At 41.4% G+C, this 13,114-nt stretch overlaps 1 protein-coding gene across 4 annotated transcripts in view; it reads left to right on the top strand.

Moving 5' to 3' along the window:
• The window catches only part of grb10b (growth factor receptor-bound protein 10b), a 59,957-nt gene that overhangs the window by 20,711 nt on the left and 26,132 nt on the right, over positions 1-13,114 (top strand). For 3 of the 4 annotated variants that reach the window (XM_029504369.1, XM_029504370.1, XM_029504368.1), the window contains exons 4-5: positions 6,361-6,652; positions 8,583-8,727. In XM_029504369.1, coding sequence (XP_029360229.1) covers positions 6,361-6,652; positions 8,583-8,727 — 437 coding nt within the window. The remainder of the gene's footprint in view (positions 1-6,360; positions 6,653-8,582; positions 8,728-13,114) is intronic. The other variant, XM_029504372.1, reaches the window with a different exon arrangement.

The raw sequence follows: 13,114 nt of genomic DNA, 5'->3' as shown, positions 1-13,114 counted from the left end.
GAGAGGAAGACAAATGAAGATGACTTTAGCTACTTTAAATACATTTTTACTGAGACTTATATATCAAAATTATGATATTTGGCTGAAGACCCAGGTTTTTGTAAAACAGATTGGAGCAGACGTGCATTGAGAGTGATGAGCACTGGTACTGTAATCTATTTTTTGTCCTTCGCACCCTCTCCTGTCTCACTCTTTCTGTAAAAAAATAAAATAAAATAAGATAAAAATTCTCATGTAAGTGGTGACAAAGTATAACCAACATGCTGCAACTTTTGAGGGCTTTCACCACAGGAAAGCTTGTCTCAAGAGCTACACTATATTGTTTTTGTAATTGTCAGTCTTTATTAGTTGCAAAGCAATTTTGAATTTAGTCCCAGTACCTCCTGTCTTATTAGCAACGTAATAATCCTTGCTGACGTTACTAAACTTGTTTTCCAGGAAACTTGCTCTTTAATTCTTATAAGACTTTAATACAACCACCAAGTACTTGCGGTGTTTGCTATAAAGCTACTAGAGTCATAAACCTATTAATGTTGCTGGGAACAGTACAGCTTTATTGGAATTTGACCTGCCCATTAGTTCATATGTTTGAAATTAGATACTACTGAGCAGCTTATTGGATCACTGGCAAGCCAAAATTTGATACTGAAAAGTTGAATTTGTGTACATGTGCATATGCTTCTTCAATGTGTAACATTCGCCATGCACAGAATATATTTCTCTGCACTTTTCTTTAAACAAAGTTTGATGCAGTCTACCGTGATTGTTTAATGACACCAGACCTGGCGTGGGACATTCTGCATACGAGTCCTCTCCGGTGTCTCACTGATGCGATGTCACAGGCTTGCACTATGCAAATACTGTCTCCTCTTTGTTGTTTCTCCCAGCTGCACAACTGAGTGACTTCAGTCACACAGTATAGCTAACTCAATGTCACAGAGCTTTAGTAAGATGCACTTTCAGTCTCTCATGTTTTCCCTTTGTTACTGTGATTTTCTCTTTCGCCCCCTCATAACTTTGAGGGAAAATTTAGTGCATGCACCCTCCAGAGTTTAGCATTCGTTACCATGTGACTGATTGACAAGTAGCACTCCTACCCGTTTTATATCTTGTCTAAATGGGCCCCAAGATTCTGATATCTTACTCATTTCTATTCATTGGACACAGTCTAATTTTCTTTATTCTATTCAAAAGGTTTAAGAAGGTAAATAGTGCCCTGAGATGTGGCTGAGACCTACAGAAAAAAGAGACAATGATGGAAAAGGGGATTTGGTGAGGTGCTCAGGTGAGGTTCCGTTCTTGAGCTTCAGTAAATACTAACCATGATATTGTTGATGTTGTACCAAAAAATTTGGGAGAAATGCAAGATAAAATAATTTGACTGTGACTGTCTGGAGGATACTATGTTATTGTTATAATTTAAGTGGACAGTATGACAGAGTATGTTAGAATACCTGATGTGGCACTTTGACCAGTAGAGCAACCAGCACATTCTGTCCTCCTCTGCATTCCAGCAAATCCACCAATGCCATCACAGTATAGCGTACCTACAATACAATCTATATGTGCGTACACGTGTGTTTGTATATGTGAGGGTGGCATTTTCTTTTTTTGATGTGCAGAGGGGGGGGGGTGGGCGCACGCTTTTATATTGGCAAGCAGCTGCTAGGCAACAAATCCCATCAATGGTACCAATGCAGTGCAGTAATCTGATAGCGTGGCTCTGGAGGGGTTGACCAGCCATGATCTCAGGCCTGAGAATGGAGCTCCCACCCCAAGTTATTCCAGTTATGCCTTTGTAGACGGAGAGTGACATGCCAGGGGCACACATGCGCAGGTATACACGTGCAGACACATGTGCACGTGTACAGACACACACTTTTATTCACAAACGGCAAGGGACCACATTCCTGCGCCGAATGAGGCTTTTTAACAGCGGCGCTAAGTAAGGGCTGGGTGTGTGCAGATTGCGAGGTGATGTGAAAGAAATTTGCTGATTTGTGTTTGTCACCTCAATTAACATACAGCTGGCAAGTTTAAGATTGGCCAGATACAACACAGAGAGCAAATGATAGTGTACTATTTCTTCACTCTTAATTCACTCTAATAAATCTACAAGAGTATGCAGTCATGCTCGCAGCTCTGTGAGGCGTCTTCACCTCACATGTTTGCCATCTCTATTTTACCATTTTACCATTTCCTTTTCAGAATAAAACAATGCCAAGCTACTTGGAATGTTATTGGTTTTCCATGTATTTAGCAACAAAATGATGGCCTTTTTAGATCCTGATGATGGTGCTTTACAAAAAGTCATATGATCACAGTTATCACAGTTTATCTTCAGGGGGACGTGAATGTCGATAAGAGAGTATTGGCTCCCTACATCCAACCAGACATGGCCAGCATGGCTGAAGATAATTTCCTTCATTTTAAAGATTTAAATTCTTAAAAATAATATTTCTTGTCCTCGTGAAACTGTGTGAAGTGTGATACAGGTTCAAATTGTCATCCTCACCCTGTGTGAACTCACCCTCTACCCTTTTCCACTCTGCTTCTGCCCTCATATTTCCTCCCAACTCTCCTTTCCCTTCTGTTTATCTCTGACACCACCCCCCCCCCTCCTGTTTTCCTCTGACCCTCCCACTCTCCCCCTCCCCAACTGGGGGCCTGGCCCTCAGTGGCTGTGTGTGCTGTCATCACAGGCATTGTACTCCCCGGTGCAGAGCCACGCTTTACAGTTTAGACTTACTCTGTCTATACTCCCACTGATCCCTTTGAATGGAAACCCCTCTGCTAGGCTTGTATTCAGACACTATTTATCCCCCTTGTGTTTCTCCTCTGTGTGTGTTCAATTGATGTTCTGTATATGTATACCCCTTACATTCCCTATTTCTACAGGGGGGTTCCCCCTCCTTTTTGTTTTTAATTTGCAGGAATGAATAGAAATGCATAGACTAAATTCTTGGATTAGGAGAGCCATATGGATCTACAATCAATACAATGGTCTTGTTTTGGTCATGTCTCGGGCGCTAATGATCAGAAATATGCAACACAGATTTTATGCAGATTCTTAGCAGACATGACTGGTTTTACAGTTAGTTAATACTGTATTTAGCTTGGCTCAGACAATAGAAGAAGCTTGGGCTATTTTTACCCCTAAATTAACCGGTTACAAGAGAAGAGAGGGGTGTAAACATGTCAAAGGAAAAGAGGTAAATGAACTGAGGCCATGGGAGAAGTTAAACAATGAGGAAATGAGGACAATAATGTCACTGTTACCAGGGTTTCACATTTATGTCTGACTTCTACAGTCAAATATGAAACAAATCTGGTTTAGAGCCAAAACATTCATGCAGCAAAAAGTTTTTGTTGGTTTGTGCTCCTGAAGACCACAATATTAACTAAACATTAAAACACATTTTAAATTGAGCTTGAGGAGGATTACTGATATTCTCACCCTCAAAACTTACTATTGCTTTAGTCTCTGTGTGACCTTTTTATAATGAATTCTTTCCTGGTGAATTTCAGACCTACATTCTCAACACAGATTCCCATTGTGTGTGGACTTTAAAACGATTTCCTGCTATCTGTCAAATGGTCCTGACCGTTCCTGGCATGCCTTCATTTTGTTGTGAAAGCCACTTGACTTGGCACATGCTGGTGGAGTAAAACTTCAGTTACTTCTGCTACAAAACATTTATATCACAACCATTTTGGGACACTTGCTAAAGTGTTTGGTGCCATTGAGTGAGCATCACAGCTGCATATTTTCACTGCTCTACATCTGTAGCTCTGAGTGCTCCCTGCCGCCTGAGCTGCTCTGATATTTTAAGAGGATCTAATTAATGGCTGTAATATTGTGAGGCCAGGCATGCCATGACCACTGTGAGTTTGGTGGGCTGGAGTGAAGGTGTTTATGCTGTTCCTTATGCCTTCCAAGGCCAAGTGTGTGGCAAAACTCCATGTTAAGGAAAGAAAAACCTCATTAGGTTTGCTCCAGATATTCATTGGTTTTAGGTTCAGTGTATGCGTGTGTGCTTGCCTGCTGTGTGAGTCATCTCTCTGTGTCACTCCCGGGTGCATGTCGCATGTCTGTGTTTGCCTGATTGTGACATGCATAGGTGAATGAGATCATACGTGTGGTGACACACAAATCCTTCCATCCATGCATAGGTTTATGAGTTACGTTCCTCTGTATGCAAACTGCCAAAGAAACAAAACAAATCCTGATTTACGAGGAAACTTGTTTTTATTACTAACTTCAGGGCACAAGTCTCACGTATAAGAATAATGAATGATGAGCATTTGACATCGCTGCATTCATTTAATGCTGCACTGACTTGTCGTAGAGGTGTCTTGCTCTCTGCTTAGCCTTGCGTACTGCCTTGTATGCACCCTGTGTCCCGTGGCATATAGCTCTTTAGCTCTCCAGGCAATCTATAAGTAGCTGCTCCAGCTTACCTGTCACTATTAATACCTACAGATTAACCACTTGTGATACACAGGCACCTGTGATACAGCTACCTGCCACGTTTTCAAGAAAAAGCTCCTCAAAGGCAACAATTTAGGTCTAGCAGGTCAAACAGGTGGATGGACGCTGCTTCAGACAAATAGGTGCAGGGATGTTCACCAGGCGGGTAACCTGAGACTCTTGTTTACTTCTGAACTTTAAAATGAAAAAAAAAGAAAAAAAGAAAAAATCAACACTGAAAAAATTGACCAAACTGCTGCTTCTTTATGCCAGTTACTACTGAGCTGTGAGGCTTTTAGCTGCTTTAGAGCAGCATGACCCTTGTATCCCCTCACATGATCCTGCTATCCTGTACAATGACCTGCAGGGAAGTTACCTCATTTGATACGCTTGAGCTCTGATGGCAGGCCTGCAAAGTAGTCCAACTACGACAAAGTTCAAATATGAGGCTTAATGTACAACTGAATGAATTAATTTATGAAGGGAAATGTATTTTTAAACCATGAGCCATTTTTGTAGATCCTGAACATGCTTGTAGAGCCACCAATTTGTTTGTTTGTTTATTTGTTTGTTTTTTTTCCCAGTGATTAAAAATGCAATTTTCTGAATTGTCAAATTATAAAAAAGCTGTAAAATTAGTAATCGCAAAATTAAATACAAACTTGAGTAAAATGCCACTGGACCACAATGTTGGACCAATGAGAGAATCAAAGGTCATGTATGAATTAGTATTAAAAAAAAAAACAACATGAAAATTTCAAATCAAAATATACACTAACACATTGGCTGGTCAGATGTTTCTCTTTTTTTCAGTACAAATCAAACTTTCATTGTCTTGTACTTCTTTTATCATAATGAATCTTAATTAAATGTGGGCCCCTGTCCTAATATCTGCTTGGGCTTCCTTTCAGAGCCCTCAACCTGTACAATTAGAGCTTGTCTCCCCCTAGTGGTATGCGTATGTTCACAGTACAGTATATTGGGATCTGATGTAATGATGAATACATTCCATAAGTGTAAAGCAGGAATCCAGTTTATCCAGATGATTAAAACTATCACAGTGTGAAGCAATGAGATGTGAGCTTCCCTTCAGTTGCGCTCGTGTCAAACTTTGTTACAGCAGGCTCTTGGAGTCAGTTGAAAAGTGCGCCCCATGAATGCGAAAGTGCTTTAAGGTTTTCACATGGGCTTTGATGATAGATTCCTCCTCTTAAAAGAATTCCACGTCCTGGTTTTAAAGACTTTAAGAGCAGGAAGTTTGATACGTGCGGCCAATGTAGAGCAGCTGCTTACAGTGCCTTTGCTGTGAACCCCAGTGGTAAGAGGTGAAAAGTGTTATGGGCAGGTTTGTACTTGTACCTGTTATCCCTGGAGATTTAGTTCACAGGGCAGCACAATGTGAGCAGTCTCACACAAGTCCTGCTGATTGAGCACTGGCAAAACTGGTTACCAATCTTTGTGTGTGTGTGTTTTGTGCATGCCAGTGTCCCCAACCCTGTTATTTTTTTTTTTTATTTTTTTTTTTTTTAGTGTTACTTGCAATTAAGGTGGTGCAACATGAGGTCAAGAGTTCAAATCCTGGATACAACGAAACGATGAAGAAACTGAAATTTTTTTTAAGCCTCATCTGTATGAAAACAATGCAGCCAGCATATGAGACTTTAATTTTTCTTTTGTCCTTCATTGCATTCAGGATTTCTGCCCAGCTTCACTGATGTTTCACTTTTCTTTCGTCCGTTCAGTTCTTCTCACTTTTCAACAGTTTGGAAACATACTTAAAAAAAAAAAAAAACAAATCTGTTTTACCCAAGCGTTGCTTGTGGGATTTTGTGATTTTTCTGTTGTAATATTCCATCACCGAAGGTTTCATTTATGTCGGTTCCTACCAGAGGATGACGTTGACCTCGAGGCCCTGGTGAATGATATGAATTCTTCACTGGAGAGCCTGTACTCCACCTGCAGTAGTCAGCAGACAGAGTCCACCCCGCTACTGCACAACGGCCAGACCTCTTCTTCACACCAGCATCATCATCATCACACGCAACTTAACCACCCACGACAGGGTCAGCACTCACACACGCTAACCCACGTCTCCCCGGAGCCGCCGTCCTCCTCCTCGTCCGCAGACTCACCCCAAAGGAGCCTCAGGCGTTCACAACCCATGCACATCCTCGCTGTCAGGTAGGTGTTTACACAGTGTACACAGATCTTGGATTGGTAAGAATAATTCTTTTGGCTGCTTCAGCAGCTCATAGATAGAGCTGGGTTGTGTGGCAGGCAGTGAACATGAAAGGAAAACCGGAAGGGAGCTGTCTGAACATGAAAGATAACCCTCACTTTGAATGCACAAAGTCTTGCATTAACATATATTTGGCTTCCTACTGGTGGAGTGAGTTAGGAGAGTGCAGGCACGAGAGCGTAATAAATAGTCGTTCCCAGAGAGAAACACAGAGCTGCTCCCATGTGAGCATGAACATGACAGAATGGAGTTTGAAGTTTCTGGCCTGACATTTGAATGTACCACTGGGTGGCAAAGTGCTCCAAAACTTCAACAATCTTCTTCTGACCTTGAGCTCCGTCTTTTGTAACATCAAAATTGGTTGATAATATGCTTTTCCTGGTAAGTAATGAGCTCTTTACTATAGAAACAGATTTTCGTTTATTACAAATTGACGTTTAATTCTTTATCATAGCATCTAGGAGGGTTAGGATTGGCGCCATAAATGATATATATGTACTCATTCAGTAACATCTAAATACAGTTGTAACTGAACAAGCGGACATACAAACGCTCATGCACATAACAGCACAAGCAGTCATGCGAACAGAGTGTGATGGGAAGCCGTGTGCTCTCCCCCACCTGAAACATTTGCACATACATGGCCACAAATGCAGGGCTCCTTTTTTTTCTCACACTGTAAAAGAAGCCTCTAACTATACACTCATCCCTCCACACCCTCTCAATAATTGGGCACAACGTTTCCTCCCCAATCCTTATCTGTAGCCCACGAATGACCCCTTCCTCCTTGTCACTCCCTCTTTGTCTCAAACTACACCAGCAGCAGGCGAAAGGTAAAAAATCTCATTTATTTTAGTCCCGAGTGCAACTGTCTCTGTCAATTTAAACCACAGTAACCTATATTCTCCCTGAGGGGAGAGGGGTAAGCCTTGAAAAGTGGATATGGATAGACACCAGATAGACACTGAAGCTAAAGGATAATGATTGCATACATACAACTCACACAAACATGCATTCAACAGAAGAGCAGGTGTCAGCCCCTATTATTTGCCCTTAGAGTGTTTGACAGAAACAGAGATGGGATAATCAGGTAATGGAGTGTTCTGTCTTAAAAGCTCTTTCTTTCAAACAGCCACACACACACACACACACACACACACAGATGCACAGGCCCTGAAGTTCTTATTATTCAAGGCTGACCTCTGGATAACCCTGTTTTCATGCTCAGATGGAATGACATCAAAAGGCCTGTTCCCTTTTGAACTCGCTGGGTTTTACAAAGAGACAGTTTTAATAGAGAAAGAGGCTAAAGAAAGTGTCATCTATGCTAATTCTCTAAACTAGCCATGGAGCCAGAGCTTCATAAAATGATCCAACCTGCCCTTTTTTTTTTTTTTTTCTTAAATGACTGGATCCTGAAAAGCTTCAGTTGAGATGTCAAATCATCACCCTGTCATACACAGTGTATGTGCCTCATTTAAAAACTGCTTTAAAGTGATGTCTTGATTCAAAATTGATGAACCATAAATATTGCAGAATATTAGCGAGCAGGCTGCGGGGGTCTGTGGTATCCACTTGCTGGAAGACTGTTCATTATGAGTAGATCAGACGGAAACAGACATGAGCCTGGATACTGTACAGCAAAGCTTTATTAATTCAAACTCTGTCTCTTGCATATTTCACATGTCAGTGAGACACATTTCAAAGTTTTCCCATTTTACTTCAGATGTTGCTGGTCCACGGCACAGGCTTGGGTGCTCATCAGTGTTTTTGTTTGAATAATTAGCATATTCATTAGATATGCTCAATCCAGCCGGGTGCCGTCCTGTTTCTATAGTATGACTGTTACTTTGTCCTGGTTCCATTGTCCAGGAGGCTGCAGGTGGAGGAGCAGCAACTGAGGACATCTTCTCTCCCAGCCATCCCGAACCCTTTCCCTGAGCTGTGCAGTCCAGCAAGCTCACCAGTCCTCAGTCCAGGGTCCCTTCCTCCTGGAGAACCTTCCACTGGCAAATATGTAAGTCGGACGCCTACAAAGACACACTTTGGTTCTTCAGGAGTTCAGAAAAAAGTTACACTTTCAATGTATTGTGATCTAGTGTGACTGAATTGATTGCAGGACCGCATGAGAGCCCATTTCAGATGCTTCTCCCCTTGAAACACATGAGACACGTGTTGATTTTGATTCACTTTAATGCTGACAACTGAAACGTGTGTGACTGAAGTTACTTGTTTGGAAAGAAGCAGCGTTATAATGTCATAAATCAGCTGCATTAAGTGGTCAATTGTGTATTGGGTATAATCATTTAGGAATTTTCCCTGCTCTACATCTGCTTCCATGTTTTGCTCATTTGAGGCATGTAGATTACTTACATATGACAGCACTGTATTCTAGAGTGCATATGTGCACTTAACAGGGTTTGTGGCTTTGTTTGAGAAAAATAGATTAAGGTGAGGAGGGTGTGTGCATATATGCATATATGTTTGTGTGTGTGTGTGTACCTGTACATATGGCTACGTTTTTGCAACCCTGTTTGCCTGTTCATGTGTTGACAAAGATTTAGAGGCTGGTCTGTCTCTTCCTGGAAGTCATAGTCCCTCTACCGTCACGTTTAATGAACTTCATATGGAGCCAGCCAGTGCTGGTTAGAGTAACATACCAGTTTACAGTAATGTGAGGGAGGATTATTTCTCATAAATACTCATGGCTGCAAGACTCCAGTTCCAGTTAAGTTGTTACAAGCCTTTATGCTAGTCTGTCTTTAATATGATCCCCTCTCCTTTAAAACAACAGCTCATAAATCTCTTGATGAACCAGCAACATCCAGTAAATGCTGAAAGAGTTGCAAAGTTGTGGGTTTGACTTACCATCTGTGACATAAATAAAGTTCTAGTTCAAGGGTAATGTTGGACTAAGCCTTGAAAGATTTAATCTAATTCTAGTCTCCATGAATTTATTTCTTTGTGGTAATGTTGCAGGCTTGAATTATTAGCTGTGGAATAAATTTAGCAGTGATGAATGATGATGATCTGCTCTTTCCATTAAATTACCAGTTACTATCACCATATAAATGCAAAGATCTTATCTGGTCAAGATTCAGAGACCGAGTTATGAGACTGGGTTACAGGAAAGTTGTTGTTTTTTTGCTTTTTTTGTTGTTGTTTTTTCCAATAGCTCGTCTTATTTGGAGGACAGTATAGACCAGGAAATGGAGCAGAGTCTTAGAGCAGGTGCAGAGGAGTTGGAGAGCACTGCTGGAGTTAAATTATTTCCTTGCTTTTATGGCAGTCTGATGATGAAGTATTTAAAAATGAGAGTGGATGGTTGGCCGTAAACCAGCCATGCTTTTCTGAGCCACCCCAACACTCCAGAGTCAGATTTAACCGGTGTAATGGATGTTTGGTTAAGGTCAAGCTAAATTTCGTAAAAAGTCAAGGGGTCACACTACTATCTGTAACATGAGATAGCTTTTATGAAGCTCAGTAAGAAGATCTTTGTGATTTGTCATATTAGAAAATAGGAAGTGGACTATCAAAAGGTTTTGCATCATGCATCAAGTGTTGCTGTGCCTTTGCTGAGGATGTTCTTCATGAACATATCTGTAAAGGTAAACTCTTCCTACTAGAAAAGAAAGTTTTTACTTTTGTTTTGATTAAGAGGCAATGCTGAGAAAGCTGCTGAAAACTGAATTGCTTGTGTGCGTTTACAGTGCACCCGCTAACCACACAATCGTGTAAACTTGTTAGAGTGGCCTGTTCATCCATTCATGCATCTGGATTTTACTGAAAATGTGTGTTTGTGAGTTTGTGCTCACATCTGCCTGTTTGTCTTTGTGAACTCTGTAAACTATTTACAGCATTGGCAATGTCTATTCATTGTTGATGGCAGTGGAAAGTATGTCTCATTGTTGTTGTTCGTCAGTGGAAATTCAATTCAGCACCTTTCCACTGCAAAAACCTCCTGAGGAGCAGTCTCATCACATACACACACACACACATCTCTGGGGTCCAGCTTTTGGAGGCATGAGAAGAGGTGATCACAAACACGTATTCCTCAATTGAGTGATCCAAGAACTTGGTGATCCGTGTAAGGTTTGACACAAGTGGGATGGTGAGCAGGTAAATTAATGTTCCTTACTCTCCATGACCTTTGATCTCAATCATTTCAACCATGTGTGCTCCATTTTGAGCCATTTTTTTTTCCTTTGTCTTTATCGCTCCTCGCCAGCCTGTCTCTACCTATCTCTCTCCTTGCCCTCCAAACATCCAGTCCAGTCAGCCAGACTGCTATTGAGAAGTTTCTCTGTTTAGTTTACAGAATTTTCCGACCTCCGGGCACTTTCTGACAGACTCTCATACTTCTGTCCCTCTGTTCCTCCTTACCTCACTGCCTGGCCTCTGTGCAGGAGCCTGAGAATGCAGCACAGCACTGTCAGGAATCACTGGCCAAGCTGTTTGACACAGCCATATGATTCCCAATTACCTCACCTTCCTCTGCTGCGCTCTCCCTCAGGTCTTCCTTGATTCCTCCACTCAGCTCTATCCAGTTTGTCTCCGTACCCGTGCAATCATGATAGGAAAATCCTGCGAACAAAAGGTGCAATGTGGCCAGTCGTTTAGAACTGATATAAACTGATGTGTTCGCAGCACACCTGGGCCCAACTTAAGATATAAGCTGTCGTTGTGAAGTGTAGCATCAATGTAACCTAGAAGCCGAAATGGGAAGCTACATGAGAGCGACAGAATAGTAAGAACTTTGAACTGCCATCTATGAACACCGGCGCAAGTCCAGTGCAGAATGTCTGAAAGTGTGTGCAGGTGGGCAAACATCCACAAACAGCTGACTTCCTGTTTCTGCTGAGGGTCACTACAAACATGTCCTGGCTTCTAAGACATTTTGAAATTACATACATTTCTCCATTCACAATAAAGCAGCCAAAAAACATGTATTACTCCCACACAACAGCAAAGAAAGTACTACAAGCTCGGCCTGTGCGATCCATGTCATGCAATGGAAAAACCTGTAAGAAGCCTTGGACTTGAGGCTAGCCAGCGTTAGCCAGTATACCCATTAATTTTCTGTCAAGGTTCTTACAATCTGTCCTTAGCAGTGCAGTAGAGATTGCTGTTATGCACTTACTTGGACACTGTGTTCCCCTAGCTGCTCAGGTCATTCTACTGTGGGAACACTGATTTGATCACTGGGTTGCCAGATTTTGTTGGATTTACTGTGCTTGGACTGGACGTCCTGTAGCTCTCTGTGCTCTATGGTATGGCAGGATCCCGACACCCCGTCTCTGCCTCTCCAGTCTGTTTCATTATCGTCCCATTGCTCCGTTTATCTCTGTATGTCTTGGACTGTATATCAGTGTTTATCTTCCTGTCTGTCACAAGTGTTTTCACTGTCCCTCCACCCTTTTGTCTTTTCAAGCAACCGTTCACTCCTAGTTAAAAAATCTTGTTGATTTTTAGGCAGGCGCAGGAACAGCGGAGTGTGCCATGAGATAATTCGGCTCACTTGATGAATACTTTTTCAAACGTGGTGAGTAAGTAAGAGGCCTAAAATAGTGCATGGTGCCAGACAACCAGTGGAGGTTGGTTTGGCACAAATAGTATTAGCAAATGGGTTGTCGGTGCTCAGTGCCAGAAATGCTGCCCAGTTGCATAAGTTTATGGGAAAACAAAGCAAACGTTTTTCTACGTCATGTAGGTTTCAACAAAAACGCTGGCTGTCTGTCGAGGGTCACACAAAGATTCCACTAGCTCATATTATGCTTTTTCAGAAAGTAAACCAAAGTAAGCGTTCATTCATCGACACGCACACGACATTATCAGGATGACGATACAGTCAAGGGCATACGCAACTATTTCAGCACGAACTGTACTAACACTAAATGTTAGATTTCCTAATTCCAAACCTATATTTGTTGCACGTGTTTTGCATTGTCTGTTATGAACATGAATATAACATATATATATATTTAATTATATATAAAAAATATAACAAATTGTGTACACCCATACATCTTTATATTTGTTTTGTTTCAGGAACAGTCTAAATTATTTATTTTATTGTATTTCTTGTGCTTTTCTTGTACATCAGCATGTTCTGCAGGTGAAATCAAGTCGGTATCCTTTTCTGTCTATTTCTCATTTGGATTAGATTCTTGGCACCATCTGTGCCACAGTATCCCTAAAGGGATCATTGACATTTACGCTAATGATGATGGTGCTGATCACCTTTCTGCCTCCTCTCACTTCCCCTGACCCCTGTTTCTCTCATTCTCTTTCTGCGCAACCTTGCCTTCAGTTGATTCAGTTGCCACTTTCTATGATACCTACTTTATGAAAAAAAAAATGTATGCAAATGCTGTCAGTATCAAGTGTACTGTACTGAAGTATAA

The sequence above is a fragment of the Echeneis naucrates genome, chromosome 6 (assembly GCF_900963305.1).
Source record: "Echeneis naucrates chromosome 6, fEcheNa1.1, whole genome shotgun sequence".
In the NCBI taxonomy this organism is placed as follows: Eukaryota; Metazoa; Chordata; class Actinopteri; order Carangiformes; family Echeneidae; genus Echeneis; species Echeneis naucrates.
The sequence above is the reverse complement of the archived record's forward strand: the minus strand, read 5'-3'. Positions and strand labels throughout refer to the sequence as shown.